This window comes from Staurois parvus, unplaced genomic scaffold (assembly GCF_062004578.1).
Source record: "Staurois parvus isolate SC_StPar_1 unplaced genomic scaffold, SC_StPar_1.0 ptg000017l, whole genome shotgun sequence".
Taxonomy (NCBI): Eukaryota; Metazoa; Chordata; class Amphibia; order Anura; family Ranidae; genus Staurois; species Staurois parvus.
The window spans coordinates 22660035-22680851 of record NW_028317813.1 but is presented as its reverse complement, the minus strand read 5'-3'; the positions used below and the strand labels follow the sequence as shown (position 1 = coordinate 22680851).

The window sequence follows — 20817 nt, the reverse complement described above, 5'->3', positions numbered from 1 at the left end:
GGGAACTGACTTGATGTCACTGACATCCCCAGTGACACCAATACAATGATCAGTGCTAAAAAAAAAAAAAGCACTGACACTGTACTAATGGCACTGGGCAGGAAGGGGTTAACTTGAGGGGCAATCAAAGGGTTAACTGTGTGCAGGGAATGTTTTACTGGGGGCGGTGTCTGTGTGCCCGAGCTGACAGGGAGAACTGTTAGTAAACAAAACAGTTCTCCTCCCTGTCGGAGATCCTCGGTGATCAACTGGCGCTGGCGAGTAATCAACTGTGCGGTCGAATCGCGGCATGGGTAGGGTGCGTCCACTACCCGGAAATGCAAAATCATGTATATATACGTGCTTTTGCCGCCCTGTAGCAGTATATCTGCTATAGAGCAGTTGGGAAGCGGTTAAGGCAACACATACTTTTAGGCAATGCATACTAGCACATTATGACATCACTTTGCAGGGGAATTTTTTTTAGCTGCAGGTTACTACCACTTTAAATAAATTGATGGGGGATGTTACACCTCTGCAGAGAGATGACTGCTTCCACTCCTACAGCAGGCTGGCAGGCAACAGGCATTCCTACTGAGGCTGCACACTTTTTAATGCACCTGGAATGTATTCAAATGGAAATTCAGTTCTGCTTTAAAACACTAAAAAAAAATCTTTTGTCATACTAATGAGGAGTGCTCGGTACAATAATGACCACACTGGTGCCCAGCCCACACCTCTCCCCAGTAATAGGGAAGTCCGCTCATTGTACAGGAAAGACTCCGCCCAGCAGCTGCCGTTCGCTCACTGATTGGCTGACCAGCTTGTGACTACATTTCCCGGCAGGCAGTGTAGTGTAGCGCTCTCTGATAGGCTGTCTCGCGAGGTTTTCCTCCTGACCGGTAATTGGTCCTCGGTAACGGCCCCAAGCTCCCGGAGGCTGCATTGTTGTCGTGGCGTTTCCTTCGCTGCTGTGAGCCGGTGACTGAGACCGGACTGCCGGCTCTGGTGTTCGCAGTGTCCCGCCCTCCTCCTCCTCTGCTGCAGTGAGCCGCCGCCCTCCTGTCAGCCGACACAGACATGGCCGATCCCAAATACGCCGACCTGCCCGGCATCGTGAGTACCCAGCAGAGGCCGGGCCCCTGGGATGGGAGGGGAGCAGGGGCCCTTCCCACACCCAGCACTGCGCCCCCCACTGATCAGTGTGTGTGGTGACGGGAGCCTGTACTGGAGATGATGAGGAGGGGCACTGCCTGGATGGCACGATGATGAGGCACTACTATGGAGACCTGCACCTCTGTACACAGGACCTCTGCAGGTGTCACCGTTCAGTGCGGACAAATAACTCGATCTTGGGTGTGAACTGTGAATAGGGGATGCAGGGACATCAGAAGGCGCTGTGCGATTCACATGTCATACAGTTACAGTGCGACTTCAGCCCCAAATCGCATCGGACTGCACCAAGTGTAGTGCATGCATTGATTAACAAAACGCACAGCGGCCAGAACACATGGTACCACTATTCTGTGCGATCCGGCGCAGGAAAACTCACTGCGCTTAGGATGTTAAGTTACACCCCGTTCACATCGGTGCGACCTGCAAATCGCATGCCAGGTCGCACCCTATTGCCCACAATTGGAGTGGTCATATCGACCAAGTTGGAACCGCACCAATTTCAAAAGTAGTACATGCACTACTGTTGCTGCGATTTGTATAGACATCCGTATCAGATGTCTGGCAAATCACACCTGAAATTGACTTTGAAATCTTGAGACGTCACTGTAAGTCGCACGGTTTCAAAGTCATGCTAGATGTGACCGGGGGCTTAAAGTGTTACTAAACCCACAACAGTAAAATCAGTCTGTATATGCAGTAAAACATGCTTGTTATACTCACTGTGAAACTTAAGCTGTCAATCCTCAGCATTGTGTAAAAATGCTGTTTGTTCCTGTCTTCTCTGATCCTCCCCTTCTTCCAGTGTCCCCCTCTTATCTCCTAAGAAGTCATATTATGCAGTCACTCTGCACATTCTCAGTTTGGTGTGTATTGCTAGAGAGGTTTTTTTTTCTTGGGAGAGTTCATGTGATTAGCACAGGGCCGATCAGCACTGTCCAGACAGAGGTCAGGGGTTCTGCATCCTCCTAGAGCAGAATGAAAACACTTCCTACAAGCTCTGCTGGACGCTGATCGAAGTCCCAAGACTGCTCTAACTGCTGATGAGAAAAGGTATTTAGCAGTTTATATTTACCGAAATAACTGCAGTTCCATGTTGTGTGTACTGTGGGAGACCAGATATAGTGAATGCAGGGTCCTGTATTTAGTAATACCTGTTGCAGATCGCAAGTGCAATGCACATTTCCTGCACTGTGTTCTGTTGTGAACTGGCCCTAGATCTGGTATGAACGTTCTGCATCAATTGCATGGCAGTAGGTTATATGGATTCCAATGGCAAAGTTCCCACCATTGCAGTGCATTTCAGTACAGTCAACAAAAGTAGACATGCTGCATTTTTTTGTTCTGCAAGAAACTGCAGTGGAATGCAGCAAAACACATTAGTATGCATTACTGTGAAAAAAAAAAAAAAATATATATATATATATATATATATATATATATATATATATATAACACCCAACTGAAATGCATCCATGACGAGCAGGCAGAAACACCAGGAACGCATGCGGATCCTTAGGGCCGATTCACACCATTTCCACACAGGAACTTGATGCACATTGCTGTGCGATTCACACTGCATGCAAAACGCAGTTCATTTGCGATCTGTAGATAGTGACAATTTAAAGACCCTCAAATGCAGTTCACTTGCCTGCACCAGATCACAATCTGATTGCAGTGCGTTTCTAAAAGTAGTGCATGCATTACTTTTGGTGTGGTGAAATTTTAGCCTGTTTAAAATGAATGGGCTGAAATCGCACCATACAGAACTGCATGTGAATTGCACAGGAACACGTAATACATTTGTGTGCCGGCATGTTGTGAACCAGCGCTTACAGTGGAACTAAACCCTCTTATCCTTTTTCAGCCAAGGAAGCTCTCTGTCTGAAGTCTCTGTCTGATCTGCAACTGCCCTGGTGCTGCACACGTGATCAGTTATGACTCCAGACATTTGATGGTTTGACAGTTTGGCTGAGGACACAAGCAATGTGACAGTTGGCAATCCCAGCATTCCAGGAATTTAACTATTTTTTTTAAACCCTTAAATCAGTATTCTGGTTTACACCCCAGTCACATTGGGTGTGACTTGGCATGTGATTTGCATGCCATGCGACTTGCAGAACGTACGCCATGTCGCACCCTATTGTCTGCAGTTAGAGCGGTCAAATCAGTGTGGTTCCGACTTGGTTGGATCCGCACTGATTTCTAAAGTAGTACATGTACTACTTTTGGTGTGATTTACATAGACGTGTCAGATGTCTTGCAAATCGCATCTGAAATCAGGATCTCGCCCAATTTTGAAATAATGCGATTTCACTGTAAGTCACACGATTTCAAAGTCGGGCTTGATGTAACCAGGGTGTAACTTGGGTTCAGCTCTGCTTTAACCTCCCTGGCGGTATGATTATTTCAGATTTCTGGTGCTGAAAGTGGTACCATTTTTTTGCATGGAAATATGTATTTTTTTAATTGTAGGCCTGTAATTTTTAGGAAAAACTCACTGAAATCTGTCCGAACAAGAGTCTAGTAAACATCCCGGGTATGATAAAATTTGAAACTTAAAATCATAAATTATAATTTAATAAATAATCATAAAAATAATATAAAAATAATAAAAAATGTAATTCAATAATATAATCAAACCAAAAACACTGAAATTTGAAATATAGCGCCAAGTTTGCACATTGCTGAGCTCAGTCGCAAAATTGTTTTCAGTGTCTGATGACGAATTTCCCCACGAATCATTATCACTCAATTCTGCAAGTGGTTCTGATTTACTATCGCTGTTCTCTAGCTGATCTAAACCGCTTTTGACCTAAAGGGACACTTTTTGGACGCCATGGACATTTCTCAGTTTCCAGGCAGAAAGAACAGACAAAATGCAGGCAGGGCACAGGACAAAGCACTCGGGACAAAATGTATGTGAAATTGGTTGAGACAGCAATGTTTTACTATGTAAAATGTAAAAAAAAAAATGACATTTTTTAAAATTTTTAAATTTCCCACCGGCGGCGGCGCCCGTACGTCCCGACGTCACAGGGACAGGACACAGAAGCCGGATGCTGGCATCGGCCGGAGGAGATGGCCGGGGACGCTGCAGGGGACACATCGTGGGACACAGTGTGGTCAGTTTGAAATAGGAAAGCAGAAGGAGAGAAAGCCGTGGGGACACGAATCTCACTGCAAAGTATCGGTACTCCCTATCGGCAAGTACTTGACCGAAAGCATCAATAGTTGTACTCGCCAATCAAAAAAGGGTCTCTGTGCATCCCTATTAGTTTGTTTTTTACGTTTAGGGCCAATGCACACTATATGCAGTGACAGACGATTTACCACACGGTGAAATGTCTGTCACCTCAGGGACACACAGGTAACTGTTGTCTCCTATGTGTCCCTGTCAAACACAAAGCCTCTGGAGCGGTGGGTAACTCCTGCTGTTCTGTATTGCAGTGTGAATTTGCACTTATAATGGGGTTCCTTGACTGAAAAACGGTTGAGAAACACTGCCTTGTAGCCTTGGACGGCAACAGTGTGAACCCAGCCAACTCAGTGGACATGGTTTACTTTTTAACTTCAGTTCTGCTTTAATTCCTATACTAACTGGAAATCTTGTGTCCTATTTGGGGCTTTCCTGTAGTTCACACAGGTTTCAGCTTGTAAAAGTGAATCTGAAGAGCCCCCCTAAAGCTCAGCTATGCACAGGTGATCTTCAAAACACTGACATCCACCCAATGCACTTCATTGCAAATCTATCATCTTCCAGACTTGCTTGGTGCTGTTCCATGCATGCATCAGTGTGTGCCATAGAGAACAATCAGCAATTTATGAAGTTTGGAAATTCATTATTATGCTGTATGGCAGGGCTTGACAAATCTGCTTTGAATCTAGGGGCCTGTTTTTTAAATCAGCTGCCTGGCACCTGGAACTGCATGTCCGGGGCATTGGGCAATAGGAATTACTCATGCCTGGTGCCAAACAAAAAAATATTTTTTAGGTTCTGTTTAAAATTTTGCAAATAAGTATTTTTTTCTCCTATATGGATGTGCTCTGATCAGGCTGCACTGATGGGCAATGATGAGGAGACACCGACGGGCGGCCCCTGATGAGGGGGGGCACTGATAATGTTCTGTTGTCTAACTCAAACTTGTTTCTCTCTCAGTGGGGGTGGATAAAATGAACTGAGGCGATTGCCAGCTGCCCTACACTACCTGTCCACTCACTTGTCGGAATCTAGTGCCCACAACTGCTGTCCCAGCTGTCAAATGGGAAGGAGATTTCGGAGGTGGGCGTGCAGTGAGAACAAGCAATGGGAAGCCCCCAGTCAGAGTGGCAGGCACACCGCACTCATCACAGCCCCGCCCAGCAGATGAAGGTGCCGGTTCCCACAAACAAGTACTGTTTCCAGCAAGCTGCAATGCCGTAGCCTCAATCACTGGACAGCCTGATTGCTGCACCCACGGGGGACACGCCACATTGGGAGACAGAATCCAGACCAGTGTAGCCCATGCGCCAGGATGCAATTTCCAGTCACCATGGCGACCTGGCGCCTGGGATTTGTCGAGCCCTGCTGTATGGCTGCCCCACATGGGTGAGACTACAGGAGGGGAGAAACGCTCAGAATTGTAAACATTGTTGTGGAAGCCAAATAATGGTACAAGTTCTGATACACATTGAGGGCCCCTTCCCACATATGAGCACATTGAGGTGACTGTTCACGTACATTGGGGTTGATTTACTAAAACTGGAGAGTGCAAAATCTGGTGCAGATCTGCATAGAAACCAATCAGCTTCCAGGTTTTATTGTCAATCTTACCTGAACAATCTGAAGTTAGAAGCAGATTGGTTACCATGCACAGCTGCACCAGATTTTTCAGTTTTTGGTAAATAACTCCATTGTGTTGGCCAGTTTATTTTTTATAGACTTGTTCATACCAGCCCACATGCAAAAATGATTTTGGTGTGAATGGGCAGTGCTTGGTGTTACAATGCAAAACATGGTTTAATTTTTTTATGTCAAAATAATATTTCATTCATTTTTATGCACCACAGCAGAAGTACGGTGTGGTGACCAACGGCTGCTTCAGGCGAGCTCTGGTGTGTTGTGGAAAAATGAAACATGTTTGCGTTTATACACACCACTCTCCAACCACCTTCAATGCAGTGCTGTAGTATGATCTGGACACAGAAAACAATTGTATTGTGTGTGCCCGGTCTTTAAGCCTGCATTGATCTGTGCAGCTCAATTGAACTAGTGTGAACAAGCCCTGAGGACCCACCTAAGGGAAGAAATGTGAATATTTTTAATTTATTTATTTTAACTCGCTGCAATGCATGCATAATTATATCTACATGTTATGATGTGTTTATAAACCAAAAGGAAAGAGTGTGGTGTCCCGTGTGCTTAGTATGTTAACATGTATAATGCACTTTCATGACAGTAAGGGCTGTTGCCTCACAATAGTCCTAGGCCTAAACAGCCAGTCAAGTTGCCAAGTCAAGATGTGCCATGCTGATAGACTCATACCCAAATAGACTGAGTGCTGGAATAAAATCATCAGGTACTTCAACAAAGTATTAGTTTAAGGGTGTGCACACTTATGCAACCATGTTATTATTATTATTATTTTTTTTTTACTTCCCTCCACCTAAAAGATTTCAATTTGTTGTTTAACTGAGTTGTACAGTTTATAGGTCACATTAAAGGTGGAAAAAGTTCTGAAATGCTTTCTTTGTCCCGTTTTTTTACATCACAGAAATCTGACATTTTTTAACAGGGGTGTGTAGACTTTTTATATCCACTGTATATACATATTACACATTATTAGGCACACAGTTACCCTTTTCAAGCCAGTGTCATTAGTATAAATACCATGTATAGTATTCTCACTAGTCACTTTACTAGTGACACTGGTGATTTCAGTGGCATTTAGGCAGGCTATAGACGGGCCGTTTATCGGCTGAATTTTCGGCCAATAAACGAAAAATCGGTCGGCCCTGTTGCCGATGCTGCCACCAATGTCCACGAAAAACGGCCACTTTTCGCGTATTTTTCCAGCATGACCGATAAAACTAAACGAGAAGATCCGCAAAAAATGGCCGACGGGCTGGCCCCACTAACAGTGTGAATATAGGCTGATTTTTCGTGCAGGCGAAAATGCGGCCGATAAACGACCTGTCTATGGCCTGCACAAGTGTCAGATTGCCCACTGCACTTTTTCAGCCTCATTATAAGTCACTGATCACTGCCATTAGTGGTATTAAAAAAAAAAAAAAAAAAGAAAATCCAAAATGTATACCATAGTTTTGTAGATGCTATCACTTTCACGCAAACCAATTATTGTACACTTTTCGATATTTGTTTTTTAACCAACGACGTGTAGCAGAATACATTTTGGCCAAAATTTATGAAGAAAACTTTTTTATTTTTTTTTCAATTTGTTATTGGATATGTTTTATAGCAGAAAGCAAATACAGTTGGTTTTTCAGAATTTTTGGTCTATTTTCGTTTTATATTGCAGAGAATAAAAAAAAACTGGTGATCAAATATCACCAAAATAAAGCTCTATTGGTGTGAAAAAAAATTATAAATTTAGTTTATAACATATATAGGACCGCGCAGTTACCAGTTTAAGTAGTGCAGTGCCAAATAGCAAAAAATGGCCTAGTCATAACGGGGTATAATCTTCCAGAGCTGAAGTGGGTAAAGCAGTAAGGGGAAAAGATCAGCTGCCTGAAGACCAGAGGCAATACTAGTGACTAGCCCTTTGTCCTGTGCTTGCCTTTTTGGGGCACAGCTTATTATTATTATTATTATTATACAGGATTTATATAGCGCCAACAGTTTGCTCAGCGCTTTACAATATAACAGGAGACAATACAGCAACAATACAGTTCAATACAAGAGGGATAGGAGGGCCCTGCTCCTTGGAGCTTACAATCTAGGAGCTTATAGAGATCAATTCTCTTTTCCACCAAGTGTATTGGGCAGAGTTGGCATGTACAGTCCCATTGCAGACAAGACATTTTGCCTTATGTCCTGTTGTTTTAGTTCACACCAATGTGCTGCGGGAGGCAGGTTGCAAATTTTTGGTCTGTGATGTGACACACTCCAATACATCACAATATTAATTGAATTAAATATTTAAATGATAAAATATCAGTTTGACATTTAAATACATTTTAAAGTACATGTTATGGAATGCATAGATGGTATTAATGGGTACTTAGCCTTTATCCGGGTAATTGGATAATATATGGTGTAATTATGATTAAGTATAATAGGGCAGGTATTGGAAGTGAAATAAAACTGATAAAATTGATTGCACGAATTTCTATCTATCTATGGCTGTTCTTGCTTGACAGAAGTGAATCTAACTGATTCTGTTGGAAAACTTTTGTCGATCAGCTGCTGATCAGTGTATTCTCACCATGGAGGAGTCGCAATATACAATACAGTAATACAATAGCACAGTGGGGAGGATTCCCTCCATCCACCTCGACTCGATTTGTGTAAATTGAGAAATTCCTTCCTTTTTTTTTTATTTATTTATAAGCTCTCTGGCTGATTGCGAAAAAAAGGCATCCATGGCCAGTTTTGCTTTTTAACCACCTTGCGCCCGCCCTATAGTACAATGATAAGCGCAAGGTGGTTCTCTCGTTCTGATAGGACATCCTATGACGTCCTACTATTCTCACTTTGCATACGTGGCTCAGGGAGCGCGCAGCGCGGCGATCTCCGGTCCGCTGTGTCCCTCGGACACTGCGGATCACGGAAAGAGCCGAAGATGTCGGCTCGGTCATGTGATCAGCTGTGTCCAATCACAGCTGATCACATGTAAACACGGAAATGCCGGTTATCGCCATTTCTCTCCGAGAGGAGAGCCGGTAATTGGCTTTCTGCAGAGGGGGAATGTACACTGATTTTCAGGGCACTGATGATCAGTGTGCCCTGATGATCACTGTGGCCCCAGAAGTACCATGTGCCAGTGCCCATCAGTGCCAGTGCCACATCAATGCCACATATCAGTGCCCATCTGAGCTGCCTTTCAATGTCGCCAGTCAGTGCCACCTATCAATGCCAATCAGTGCCGCCTGTCAGTGCTGCTTATTAGTGTCATGTATCAGTGCTGCCTTTCAGTGCCCATCACTGCAGCCTCATTAGCGCACATCAGTGAAGGAGAAAAATCACTTATTTACAAAATTGTATAACAAAAACTAAGAAAAAACATTTTTTTTTTAAATTTTCAGTGGTTTTTGGTTTGTTTAAGAAAAAATAAAAATCCCAGAGGTGATTAAATACCACCAAAAGAAAGCTCTATCTGTCTCAAAAAAAATTATAACAATTTCATATGGGTACAATGTTGCATGACCGCGCAATTGTCATTCAAAGTGTGTCAGTGCTGAGAGCTGGAAATTGGCCTGGGCAGGAAGGGTGTATAAGTGCCCTGTAGGCAAGTGGTTAAAGCTGTAATTGTGATATGAATTTAATATTCTAGATTAATCTGTTTTTAATAAGTTACCAATGAGGGGACTTGTATAGACTAGTTGTTGAAATGTAGACCTCCAGATAATGTCACTGAAAAAGAAAAGTATTTTTATTCGAGCCTATAGACCATGTATGCCAAGGGTGACCAAACACAAAAGAACCACACCCGATTTGATTAGCATTGTTTCTTTCCAGATCCCATATCTGGCAAGTCTTCACTGTGTGACAGCTGGGCTGTATTCCATACACACAGTCTTTGTTCTATAGCTGCTGATATGAAGATCCTCAGAACAGCAGCTATGTACAAACTTTGTCATGTTGCTTTCCAAGTAAGAGCTTTTCTCAGACAGTCTGTCTCATGGTTCTCCAAGTATTGCATTACTCATCCCGTCATTCCTGCTGTTTGAGGATTTTGTATTATTAGCATCTGGGCGTTGGCATATGGAGGAGAGTAAGGAGTGCTTTGAATGCTGTTTAGTTGTCGGTGAATCTGACTTTTTTGCCGACATCAGTTATAACTAAGATCATGTCAGTGGTACTAATTGTCAACAAAATGTCATTACTTGAAGGAATTTAATATATATATATATATATATATATATATATATATATATATATATATATATATATATATATATATATATACCATTGGTTAGTATATTCTTACAGTTGAAGCTGAAAGGAATCCTATGTCATATCAACATTTAATTGTTAATTTCTCTTTTTGGCCTACCCTGAAAATGGGCCTTTTAGGTAATATTCAGGCCTAAAATATGCTCTTTAACATGCATGCAAGAATTAAAAAATGTTCCTGGCAGGAAAAGGGTCAAATGCGTGCAGTGTAAATACCTGAATTTGACCTGGTATCAGCTTCTTACAGTCCCTGTACAGCAGTTTTGGAATATGGGAGGAATAAGCAACACAAAGAGCTAAATAGTTTGTGCTAATAAGAACAATATTCATAGGAGCTTTGACTGACTGACAGAGGAGCTCATCCATGTGCTGCTTTTCCTTTCCCTATCCAATCACATGCTGGGGTTGGTCTAGGAGCCCTGGGCTCAGAGGAAGTGGGTTTAATGATGCTGGCCATCTGGCTTAGGCTTCATGTACACGAGCAGCTCCTAAACTCAAGTTTTTAGGGGCTTTTGGCATTTTTTGGCCAATGCTCCTAAACTCAACTCCATAAAAGCCTATGTGCCCATGTACACAAAGGCTTTTAGCAGAGTTTAGGAGCTGCCACGTTTTAGGTGAGGTTAAACCTCCCTCTCCTGAATGCGGAAGAATCGCGTTCAGGATAGGAACTGCTATAGATGGAGGGGAAGCGGTTATTACTCCTTTTTTAAATAGTTTGGGCCAAGATGAAACTGGAAGTAACTGAAGAAATGTAAAAATGGGGGGGGGGGGGGAGTGTAAAATATGTAACTATGATATCCTTTAATCTCTATTTACTAATGCTAACAGCTTGAGTAAAAATAGTCAGTGTTGACTGAGAGCGTGAAGTTCCTTTTTAAATTTACTTAGTCACCTTATACCTGGTAGCAGCTTTATTGCACATTTGTTATCCTCTTGTAGCGTGGAAGCTTGCACTTTCCCTTCCACATATTTCTGTTGGTCAGTAAAGCAACCCTTCGTAGTGATGGGCCAATAGAAATGTGGGGAACAAGAGAAGCACCGACACAACCTGAAATTGTCAGAGTTTTCCCCATTTATAATGGCTTGGGAATAAAAGCCACGCAGGAGAGGGCCGGAGACTGCGGGCATGAGGCAGGAGAGGGCCGGAGACTGCGGGCATGAGGCAGGAGAGGGCCGGAGACTGCGGGCATGAGGCAGGAGAGGGCCGGAGACTGCGGGCATGAGGCAGGAGAGGGCCGGAGACTGCGGGCATGAGGCAGGAGAGGGCCGGAGACTGCGGGCATGAGGCAGGAGAGGGCCGGAGACTGCGGGCATGAGGCAGGAGAGGGCCGGAGACTGCGGGCATGAGGCAGGAGAGGGCCGGAGACTGCGGGCATGAGGCAGGAGAGGGCCGGAGACTGCGGGCATGAGGCAGGAGAGGGCCGGAGACCGCATTATTACATGAGTGCTAGAATCACTGCTTTAACAGAGTAACAGGAAAAAACAGATTAGTGTCTACAGGGGTCCTGAGGGCTGCACAAAAAGTACCAAAGGGCCACAGGTTGGGCACCGGGGTTTTAGACCTAAACAGTGTAATTTTGCTTATTAAAATGAGGGTAACAAAGTTTTTTTTTTTTGTTTTGTTTTTTTCTTCTAGGCGAGGAATGAGCCAGATGTTTATGAAACAAGTGATTTGCCTGAAGATGACCAGGCTGAGTTTGATGCGGTAAGCTCTACATTTTTTTTTTATTTTTTTTATTTTTTTTTTTTTAATTTCGATAAATGCTATTTCTATTCTTATGTGCAAACTGCTGGGTTTTATGGCAATGCTACCAAACAATATATGCATGCATGAAAGTTAAATATTATTTGGGTGAGATTTACATAGCTATCCTAACATTTATCCTGACAACGGAAGGTGCTTGTAAAGCTAATACTTCATCTTATAACATGGCAAGATCAAGGTATTAAAAGGTTTAGCAGTCAAGCTGCAAGAAATAAATAAAATTTGGATTGAGATCTCATGTATAAAGATAAAAGTGACATTAAATCCAAAATGAAAATGTCATATACTGCAGCTTTCCAAGACTTGGTGTCTGCATTAGCTTTCTTTTTTGGGGCTTTTTATTTTCACCTGGTGATCTGGTGTTTATCTTCATATAACAGACCAAGCTATTCAGCATTGTGTTAGAGGGTTCAAACAAAACATTTTAACTCTGACAGGGTTGCTTAAAATGTCCGCTTTTATTAATTCATATAAGACCTTTATTCTAAAATTAGAACAAAAACTCTTGCTTTAGCTGCTTAAAAAGGTATTAGCTGGAGTTTGGTTTAATTTGTTAGTAAGTCCATGTAAATCAGCTAGTGTGTCGAACATTACCATGCCAAACAAAAATAGTTTTGTTTACTGAAGCAGAGCATCATGCAAAGTGCTGACGCCTTAAAGTATATGTGAACCCTCACCTTGCAAATAATCCATTCAGCAAAAGGAGGTCAGGGAGGATAATAAGCAGCATGCTGATCTTCCCAGTGAATGGCTGTGCAGGGGGGAACGTGTCAACAGAAGTCTGATCATTGGAGGAGAGCAGGGTGAGTTCTCAGCACAGGAAACTGACCATGGTGTGCTCCCCTGCTTAGTGTGGTCAGTTTTTATTAGGGAAACAGAGGGACTGGCAGGAGCACCAGGGTTTTCACCCAAAGGAAGCAATACAATGAGAAACAGGAAACTTTTTCATACAAGTACAGTACAGCAGACGCATATCAAGAATATGAAACAATTTTATTTTTTTTTTAAGCTGGGTACACAGGGATCGAATTGCAATCTGTGTAGCCCTTCTGGTTTGACAGAAGCCGATTGGTCCTGCTGGAAAATCTTTTGATCAGCGACTTGCAGCCAATCTGCTGCAGCACATATCAGTGTAGTCTGACACCAAAGTTTTCTTGCTGTCAGAATACAATAGCACAGCTGAACAAAAAAAAATAGTTTACACCCAGCTTTAGCATGCAATGACAATCTGCCTTGTATAGTATGGCTTCAGAAAAGTGAATTCTGATTAAATGCTACGTGTTCAATGCCTGAAGTTGTTCTGCCTGTCCTAATCTGTCAATACATGGACATTCCACAGCTTTTATCATTTAAGATCCTTGGTGTCCTTGAGATAATGGGAAGTGAGTGCTGGACTCAGGAAAGTTCTGAATTTCTGCCATGATCAACAAGTGTGTGTTGTGTTTTTTTTTTTCTTCTTTTTTTTCACTTCTCAAACATAACACTTTTAATGTTATGTTTAGCAGACCAAAAGGGAGCAAATAATAGTTTGTTGTTCGGGTTTACACACACTTAATTTGTACGATTCAGCCATTCTCTGCATTGGGGAATTGTTGATCCTTGCATGAGTGGGTTACAGGATGCATGATGCCCTTTCCTAGGGAATCATTTCAATCAAAATTCTATTAGACTTTCTGTAAGCTGCCATCATTTTTTGACACATTTTAGAAACCGTAAAACTTTTAATATGTCAGCTGTGCTGTTGGTCACCATGATGTGGGCACAGATGCTTTTTTAATTTTTAAGCACGTCGGGAACTGCAGCTACCATGGAATGCAAAGAACATTAAAGGATAAGTTTATGTTTTGGAACTTGTTACATGTACCACCAATTTTTAGGGTGGAACAGGTAACAGCAGCTGCAGCCTCTTCCCACAAACCCCCCCCTCCCCTTTTCTGTGACAGCGAGCTGGGATTATCTCCCCACGCCGGCTCTCACAAATTAAAAACAATGCGGCCGTACGGGGCTATACCCACACAGCCATGTTATTTATTCAGTTTCCTGCAAATTAATGCCTACAAATACCATCTGCCTTTGTGGCTGATGGTTTTTAATTCGCAATAGACTGCAAGGGTGCTGGTGTGCTGTTGTCCATTCTTCCTGGACTTCAGTAACTGCCGACCCGTATTGAAGGTATAGGCAGGCAGTATACTGACAGTCTGCAAGAGCCTGACATGGCACCCAAGCTCTGCTGATTTGCAAGTGCAATACTTTACAGGCTCCCAAAAAAAAGAGATTTAATCTGCTCCTTTTTCTAGTGTGTTCTGATGTTGTCAAACACCAATGACAAATTGAAATTAAATCAGAGGGGCACACAGAAAACAAATTTTCTTTTCAAAAACCATGGTGGTGATGGACATCTTGTGGTGTCTTCTTCTTTTGGGAAGAAATGTTACTTTTAAAAGGTTAACATGGCTGACTGTTTCACTTGAAAAGGCACAATCCGCTGTCTAGATTCTCCTGCATTGCACCAGCATATACCCTGCACATCCAGGAAAATTGTAAGCTCTTATTGAACGAGGTTTTTAGAGTTAGTGCAAATAGGTATTTTAAATCTGAAATCCTTGAATGTAGGATATCAGATGTGTACCAGTTTGTGCAAGTGTGCCCATGTGAGTGCTTAAAGTGATAGTGAACCTTTTGGGTTTTTTTTTTAAATTAAAATAACCTGTGTATACTTACCTGCTCTGTGCGATGCTTTGGCACAGAGCAGCCCCGATCCTCTTCTTCTGGGGTCCCCCGCTGGCATTACTGGCCCCTCCTATTCGACGGATTCCCCCACGAAAAGCTGCTTTCTATAGGGGCACCTGTGCTGGCTCGCTCCTGAGCTGCCCTGTCTGTGTCCATTGACACAAAATGGTTGGCTCAGCCCCACTCCCTACTCCCTTGGCACAGCATTTGATTGACAGAAGTGGGAGCCAATGGTTCCCACTGCTATCAGTCTGCCCAATGAGGAGGGAGACAGCAGCTGAAGCCGCTGCTCTTGTGCACATCATTGGATTGGGCTCAGGTAAGAAAAAGGGGGGTGCTGTAGGAAGGAGGCTGCAGCACAGAAGGTTTTTCACCTTAATGCATAGAATGCATTAGGGGGAAAACCCTTTAAGGCTTTAGACCCACTTTTTAAACATGCCAATTTCATATCTCACTGATATAATCTCTTCAGGAAGCCCAATGCAGGCACAGCACATGGACAGTGCTTTGTAGCTACGGTGAATGATCATTGCATGCTGCTTAATAAATATGCCCTTTATTTATATGTGATTCAATCTAAGAGCCATACAAATAAAGTAGCTGCTTTTCGACTATATCCATGCATGATCCTTGCACTCCTTGGGTAGTCTGTATATTGGGTATAAGCACACAAAATCCTTACTAGATATTACCACGATGTAAGGTCAGCTGACTCCTGCCCCTTGCTTTCATTGTCATCACTGAATCGGCTTTATAAAATAACATGGATACTTGTCCAGGAAGACTGGGCCAATAATACTTCCAACTATTACACTGTTATCAAGGCAGTTATTGGGAAAAAAATGTATTTACTGCCCTCGCCTTTATAAGGTTACATTGTTATGTAACTGATGCATTACATCAATAAATTGAAGCTGGTGTGGTGCTGACACTTGTCACAGCTGCTTGGCCACCAGTGTGCATGTCAGTCACCTGTCACATCATGGGTTTTACTTTCCTGTTAATAAAGTATGCAAAACAAAGATTCTGATGTAAGAGTTGTGAATTTGGGAGAACTTGAATTTACAGCCTCAGAATCCTCTTCCAGTTAAAGCTCAATTGAATTGTTCAAAAAAAGTATACGTTCAGTGATAAGCCAACTACAATTTTTCAAACATCTTGCCTTTCAGCACCAGTATTATGCTGTCATTGCAGTGCTATAGTAGTGACAAAGCAAGTGGGCATATCTGTATACTGCAGAGGCCACTGCTTCCATACACAGAGCAGCGGCCCTCGGCTACAGACCACTGGCTGAGGACACACTGTTTGCTGGAGCTGATTTTAAGGCTCCATGCTCACTAGCAGTTTTTTTTTTCTTTCAAATAAAAAAAAAGCGCTTTATTAAAAATGCTGGTAACATTTTTAGTAGCATTCAGAAGCGAATAGGAGTATTAGCATTTTGCAGTACACGTAGAGGAAAATAAAAAGGCTAGAAACAAGCTGTTAGGAGCGTTTAGCATTTTTTTCTGCGGTTAAAAGCGCTCCAAAAAAACTCTACAAAAACAATTTTTTTTGCTCCTAGATGCTGAAGCTCAAAAAATGCTACTAGCCTAAAGTGGTGTGCATGAACACATAGGATAACACTATTCTGCTTCTAGGAGCAGGAAAAAATGCTAAGAACTGCTTCTAGGAGCTTAAAGAAACGTCAGTGTACATGGAGCCTACAGGAAAAGAGGAAAGAATTTGGACAAATAATTTTTTGCTGCATACTGAATTTCTGCTCATATTTCAGTCTTTAGGACATCTAATGACCCAGTTTCCAAAACGGTTTCCATAATTTCTTTTTCTCTGCATTGGTTGTTGTCTTCTCATGGATGACAAAGCTTGTCCTTTATGAGTAACAGAGCAGTAAGAGAGGGCTTCTGTAAACTGTTCAGCAGGAAACTGATTCTAAGGAATCATGTCTGCAGAGACCGTTTAGCTGGATGTAAGAGCTATTTGATGCCAGGAAAAGTATCCTTTTAGCCTGTGGAATTCTCACCCGTTTGTGATTTCTGCACCACAGCATAATCGCACCACGGTTATATGAACCGCTGTGGTTGTGTATTTTAAGTTAACACCCCAAAATCCATTCGCAAATAGCGGTGCGATGTGCAGAATTGGATTGCATACGTGTGAGCGCTCATGCGATCCGATTCTGGTGCGGACAAAAAAGGGTCCTGCAATTTTTTTGGCTCAAATTGCACCGCACAGAAATCGCATGTGATTTGCACAGGAATGCGGTGCAGTTCCTGTGCAAATCACATGCGATGTACCGCATCAGTGTGAACCTGGGCTAAGCAAAGTTTGCAATTCATTTTAGTTTCTAAAGCAGTTTTGGTTTGCAATATTCTTTAAATGTAGAGTAAGTAATCTTTTAATCCAGCAGCCATTAGCACAAACTGTGATATTCAAACGGAGAAGCAATTATATAAATTCATTTTTATGTTGATGCAAAAGGTGTTTTCTTTACTTTTGAGCAGAGTATAGAGGGGTTAGATTCCATGTGAAGTTTTTTTTATTGCTGACTCTGCCCCCTGTTAGGGAGATTCACCTTCTGTATTTGCCCTATTTACAATTATCATTGAAAGTGAAGGCAAAAAAAAATCCCACATTTTGGGTTGTCCCTAGAACAGTTATACAGAGGTAATCTTCCAATGGGAACACTAGTTCTGGTGAACTAGGGAGTCCCAAGAAATTCCCTTCATTTGCAGTGATTTTCCTCTCATTTCCTGCTTTGGATATGGAACAGGAAGTGAAGGGAAATCTTTCCAATGAGACGCAGCTAAAACTCTGACGGGTTATAACCCTTCCTCTATCCAAAATGAAAAATAAAGTTTTGCCTATAGCTCTACATTAAAGTGGACCTGTGAGTATACTCTGGGTCAAAAAAAAAGAAGAAAAATTAGATTTCTCATCGCTTTCCTCCTGTGCTGGTCCCATTGGCAAATGGCAAGGTCTTTTCTTGCTTCATTTCTGCTGAAAGGTAGGAGAAGCCTGCCAGAGGAGACCAGATGCTTTTGTGAGGTATTGGGTCACACATTTTAGTCTTTGCATTACTTGTAATTTACCTAATATAGCAAGTTTGTAACTGTATGTTTAGGGTTCCTAATTTAATGCATAAACATCAGAAAAAAAATGGTGTTGCCATGTGCTTGGGTTTAGGAATTGCTGTGAAAACAAGCAATTGGGCCTTGGCATTGCCAAATGTTAAAGTGTAAAACAACAACATATCTGTCAAAGTGTGACTAAACCCACAACAGTAAAATCAGTCTATATGTAGTAAAGCATGCTTGTTATACTCACTGTGGAACCTAAGGGGTTAATCACCTGCATTGTGTAAAAATGCTGTTTGAGTCTTTCTGCTCTGTTCTTCCCCTTTTTCAAGCGACCACCACTTATCTCCAGACTGAATCATAGGAAAGCACATGCTCAGTTTGATGTATATTGCTAGAGAGGTTTTTTTTTCTTTTTTCTTGAGAGTTCATGTGATCAGCACAGGGCCAATCAGCACTGTCCAGGCAGAGGGTCAGGGGTTCTGCATCCTCCTAGAGTAGACAGAAAACTCCTCCTACAAGCTTTAACCAGTGCTCTGCTGGACACTGATGGAAGTCACAAGACTGCCCTAACTGCTGATGAGAAAAGGTATTTAGCAGTTTATATTTATGTGTACTTTGGGAGACCAGATATAGTGGATGCAGGGTCCTGGGTTTAGTAATACTTTAAATTTTTATACTCCCTGCAGACATTTTAGTACTAAATCACCATTTCAATACATGTTTTCTGTGCAATCACATGACCAAAGTGCCACCTCTGTCCTCTCTCTGATAATATTGCAACTTTTGAACATGAACTCTCTGCTAGCCAACAGCACCTTGGAGCCATGAACACTGGTAGGTGACATTGCTGCGCTATGGGATTCAACAGAGTGGTCTGCTGGCAGAGACCTGTAAATGACACAGAAAAACGTAGAAAAAATGCATTTAGTTGATTTAGTTGAACATGTCTGCAGGGAGTATAAAAGAAATGGTGAAGTATTATGTTGTTGTAGTTTGTGTTTTTTTTTTTTTTTTTTAATTTATGCCTGATACAAATTGTAATTAATGCATTGTTACCTTGGCTAAATGGCTTTTGATAACCACTTGCTTTGCAGTGTCATGCACTGACAGTATGATGAATTGTTCTGACATTTTCACTGTTATGAATGTTCCTAACACTCTCACCCTCCCTTTTTGACCACCTTGCCTGGATGCTAGTTTGCACAAGTAAGACCACTCATGCTTCCTATTTTGCATGCCTTCTGTGTACAAATAATTGCATGCACTCAGATTTTTGTAATTGCAGCTGATTTTACCGATCATAATCACACAATTACTGTTTATGCCATAAGTATTTCAAAAGGACCCATCAATCTTTCTTATTTTTGCTGCATTTGGGATTGATTTGATGGTCAGCAATGCTATTATGTTAAATGTAATCTTGAAATGAAATCTGAGATTTCTTTGTGCAATGTGCCTTGTGCGTCATTGTTGTGATACCATTGTTGGCACGTAAGAACCATTTTTACTGTAAACCAGTCTGAAACTGATCCATTTAAGAACTGAATCAGGCAGGGCAGCCATCAAGGAATGTTGTCCATTTATTTCTGGTTGATTGCACTACAGTCAACAAATAATGGGCATTATTATGGGCTTAATGGCCATAATATGATCCCTCAGCAGTTGTGCCAATAGCTCAGATTTCAGCCTTTTGTAGGCAGGTTCTTATACTTGCATAACAGAAGATATACTGTATTAAGGTGAATATTAAACTTCATGCATGAACATTTTACATCTGTGCAGTACAAGTTTCTGGTTAATTTTAATGAATTCAACACCGATGGGCATCAGTATAGCGATACATTGGTTCTTGTAGACTGTATGCTCACTTGGGCGTGCGACAACGCAAATGTGTTTTTGCACAACGTCATGCGTCCTTGTGCTGGCTGTACACACTTCAATAAACTACCAATCTCTTTTCCAATCGATCTCTTCTGAAAGAAGTAATCATTCCATAGTCAACAACCCATTCGATTGAAATGCCACACACACACAGAATTATATTTCAATCAATAGTTCAGATACAATTGTAAGTTATCGATCGCATTTCTGTTTCCAGCATGAAATCTTGTAATCTGATTGTTCAGGATACAAATGTATTTATGAACAAAGTATCTCAGTGTTGCTGATTTTGTTGCAAAACAAATGATAATATTCTGCCCTGGCCGATTAACTAACTGACTGAGTTTTATCGAATTGATCAGAGAGAAGTTATGGCTATTTGTGGATTTGATTGAATTAATTGAACTACACTCATTAATAAATCGGTCAGGCAAAAAAAAAAAATCGAAGTGTGTATAGCTACTATTAGATGTGGTGGCTGCTTTTTTTTTTTTTTTTTTTTTTTTTTTTTAAGCTAAGAGCATGTTTAGCTACTACAGAGCATAACAATTGATCTGGTAAGATCAATTACAAATTGCCCTGCCTTCATGTATTATAGATGAAATGACATGCTTGTAGCCCACCTTAGGACATCAGCCTAGGGTGACAACTGTGGCTCCCTCCATAAGTACAGCAGAGGAGCGAGGTAGGCATCTGGGCTGAAATTGTGCCTTACCACACCAAAAGGTATTGCATACACTACTTAAAAAAAACAAAAACACAGCAGCATGATTGCATGGCACTACTGTACCATGGAAATTTTCAGGTCTAGATAGTACATCATGTAAGATGATCAAATAGAGACGGCGCATATGAACAGCAATTTGATGTGTTTCACAAAAAAAAAAATCCAAGGAATGTGTAGTTGTATTGTCATAGGTTTGGATTCCGTCACATTCCAGCTCGAATGTCCTTGCACAGATTCAGACATTATCATTCTGTGCTGCACTAAGCTCTAATCTAACGCCTCTGACACGTGGACTCGTTTTTTTCTACAGTATTGCTGAGGATTATTACTAAGAGGGGATCAAGATGACAGGAAATGAATCGGCAAC

The 20817-nt window shown here is 41.8% G+C and overlaps 1 protein-coding gene across 1 annotated transcript in view; it reads left to right on the top strand.

Annotated features, from left to right (window-relative positions):
• The first annotated feature begins 858 nt into the window (after positions 1–858).
• The window catches only part of DCTN2 (dynactin subunit 2), a 57192-nt gene continuing 37233 nt past the window's right edge, over positions 859–20817 (top strand). Inside the window, exons 1-2 of the mRNA XM_089681340.1 lie at positions 859–1095; positions 11907–11975. Of these exons, the coding sequence (XP_089537466.1) occupies positions 1060–1095; positions 11907–11975 (105 nt within the window). The 5' untranslated portion in view covers positions 859–1059. The remainder of the gene's footprint in view (positions 1096–11906; positions 11976–20817) is intronic.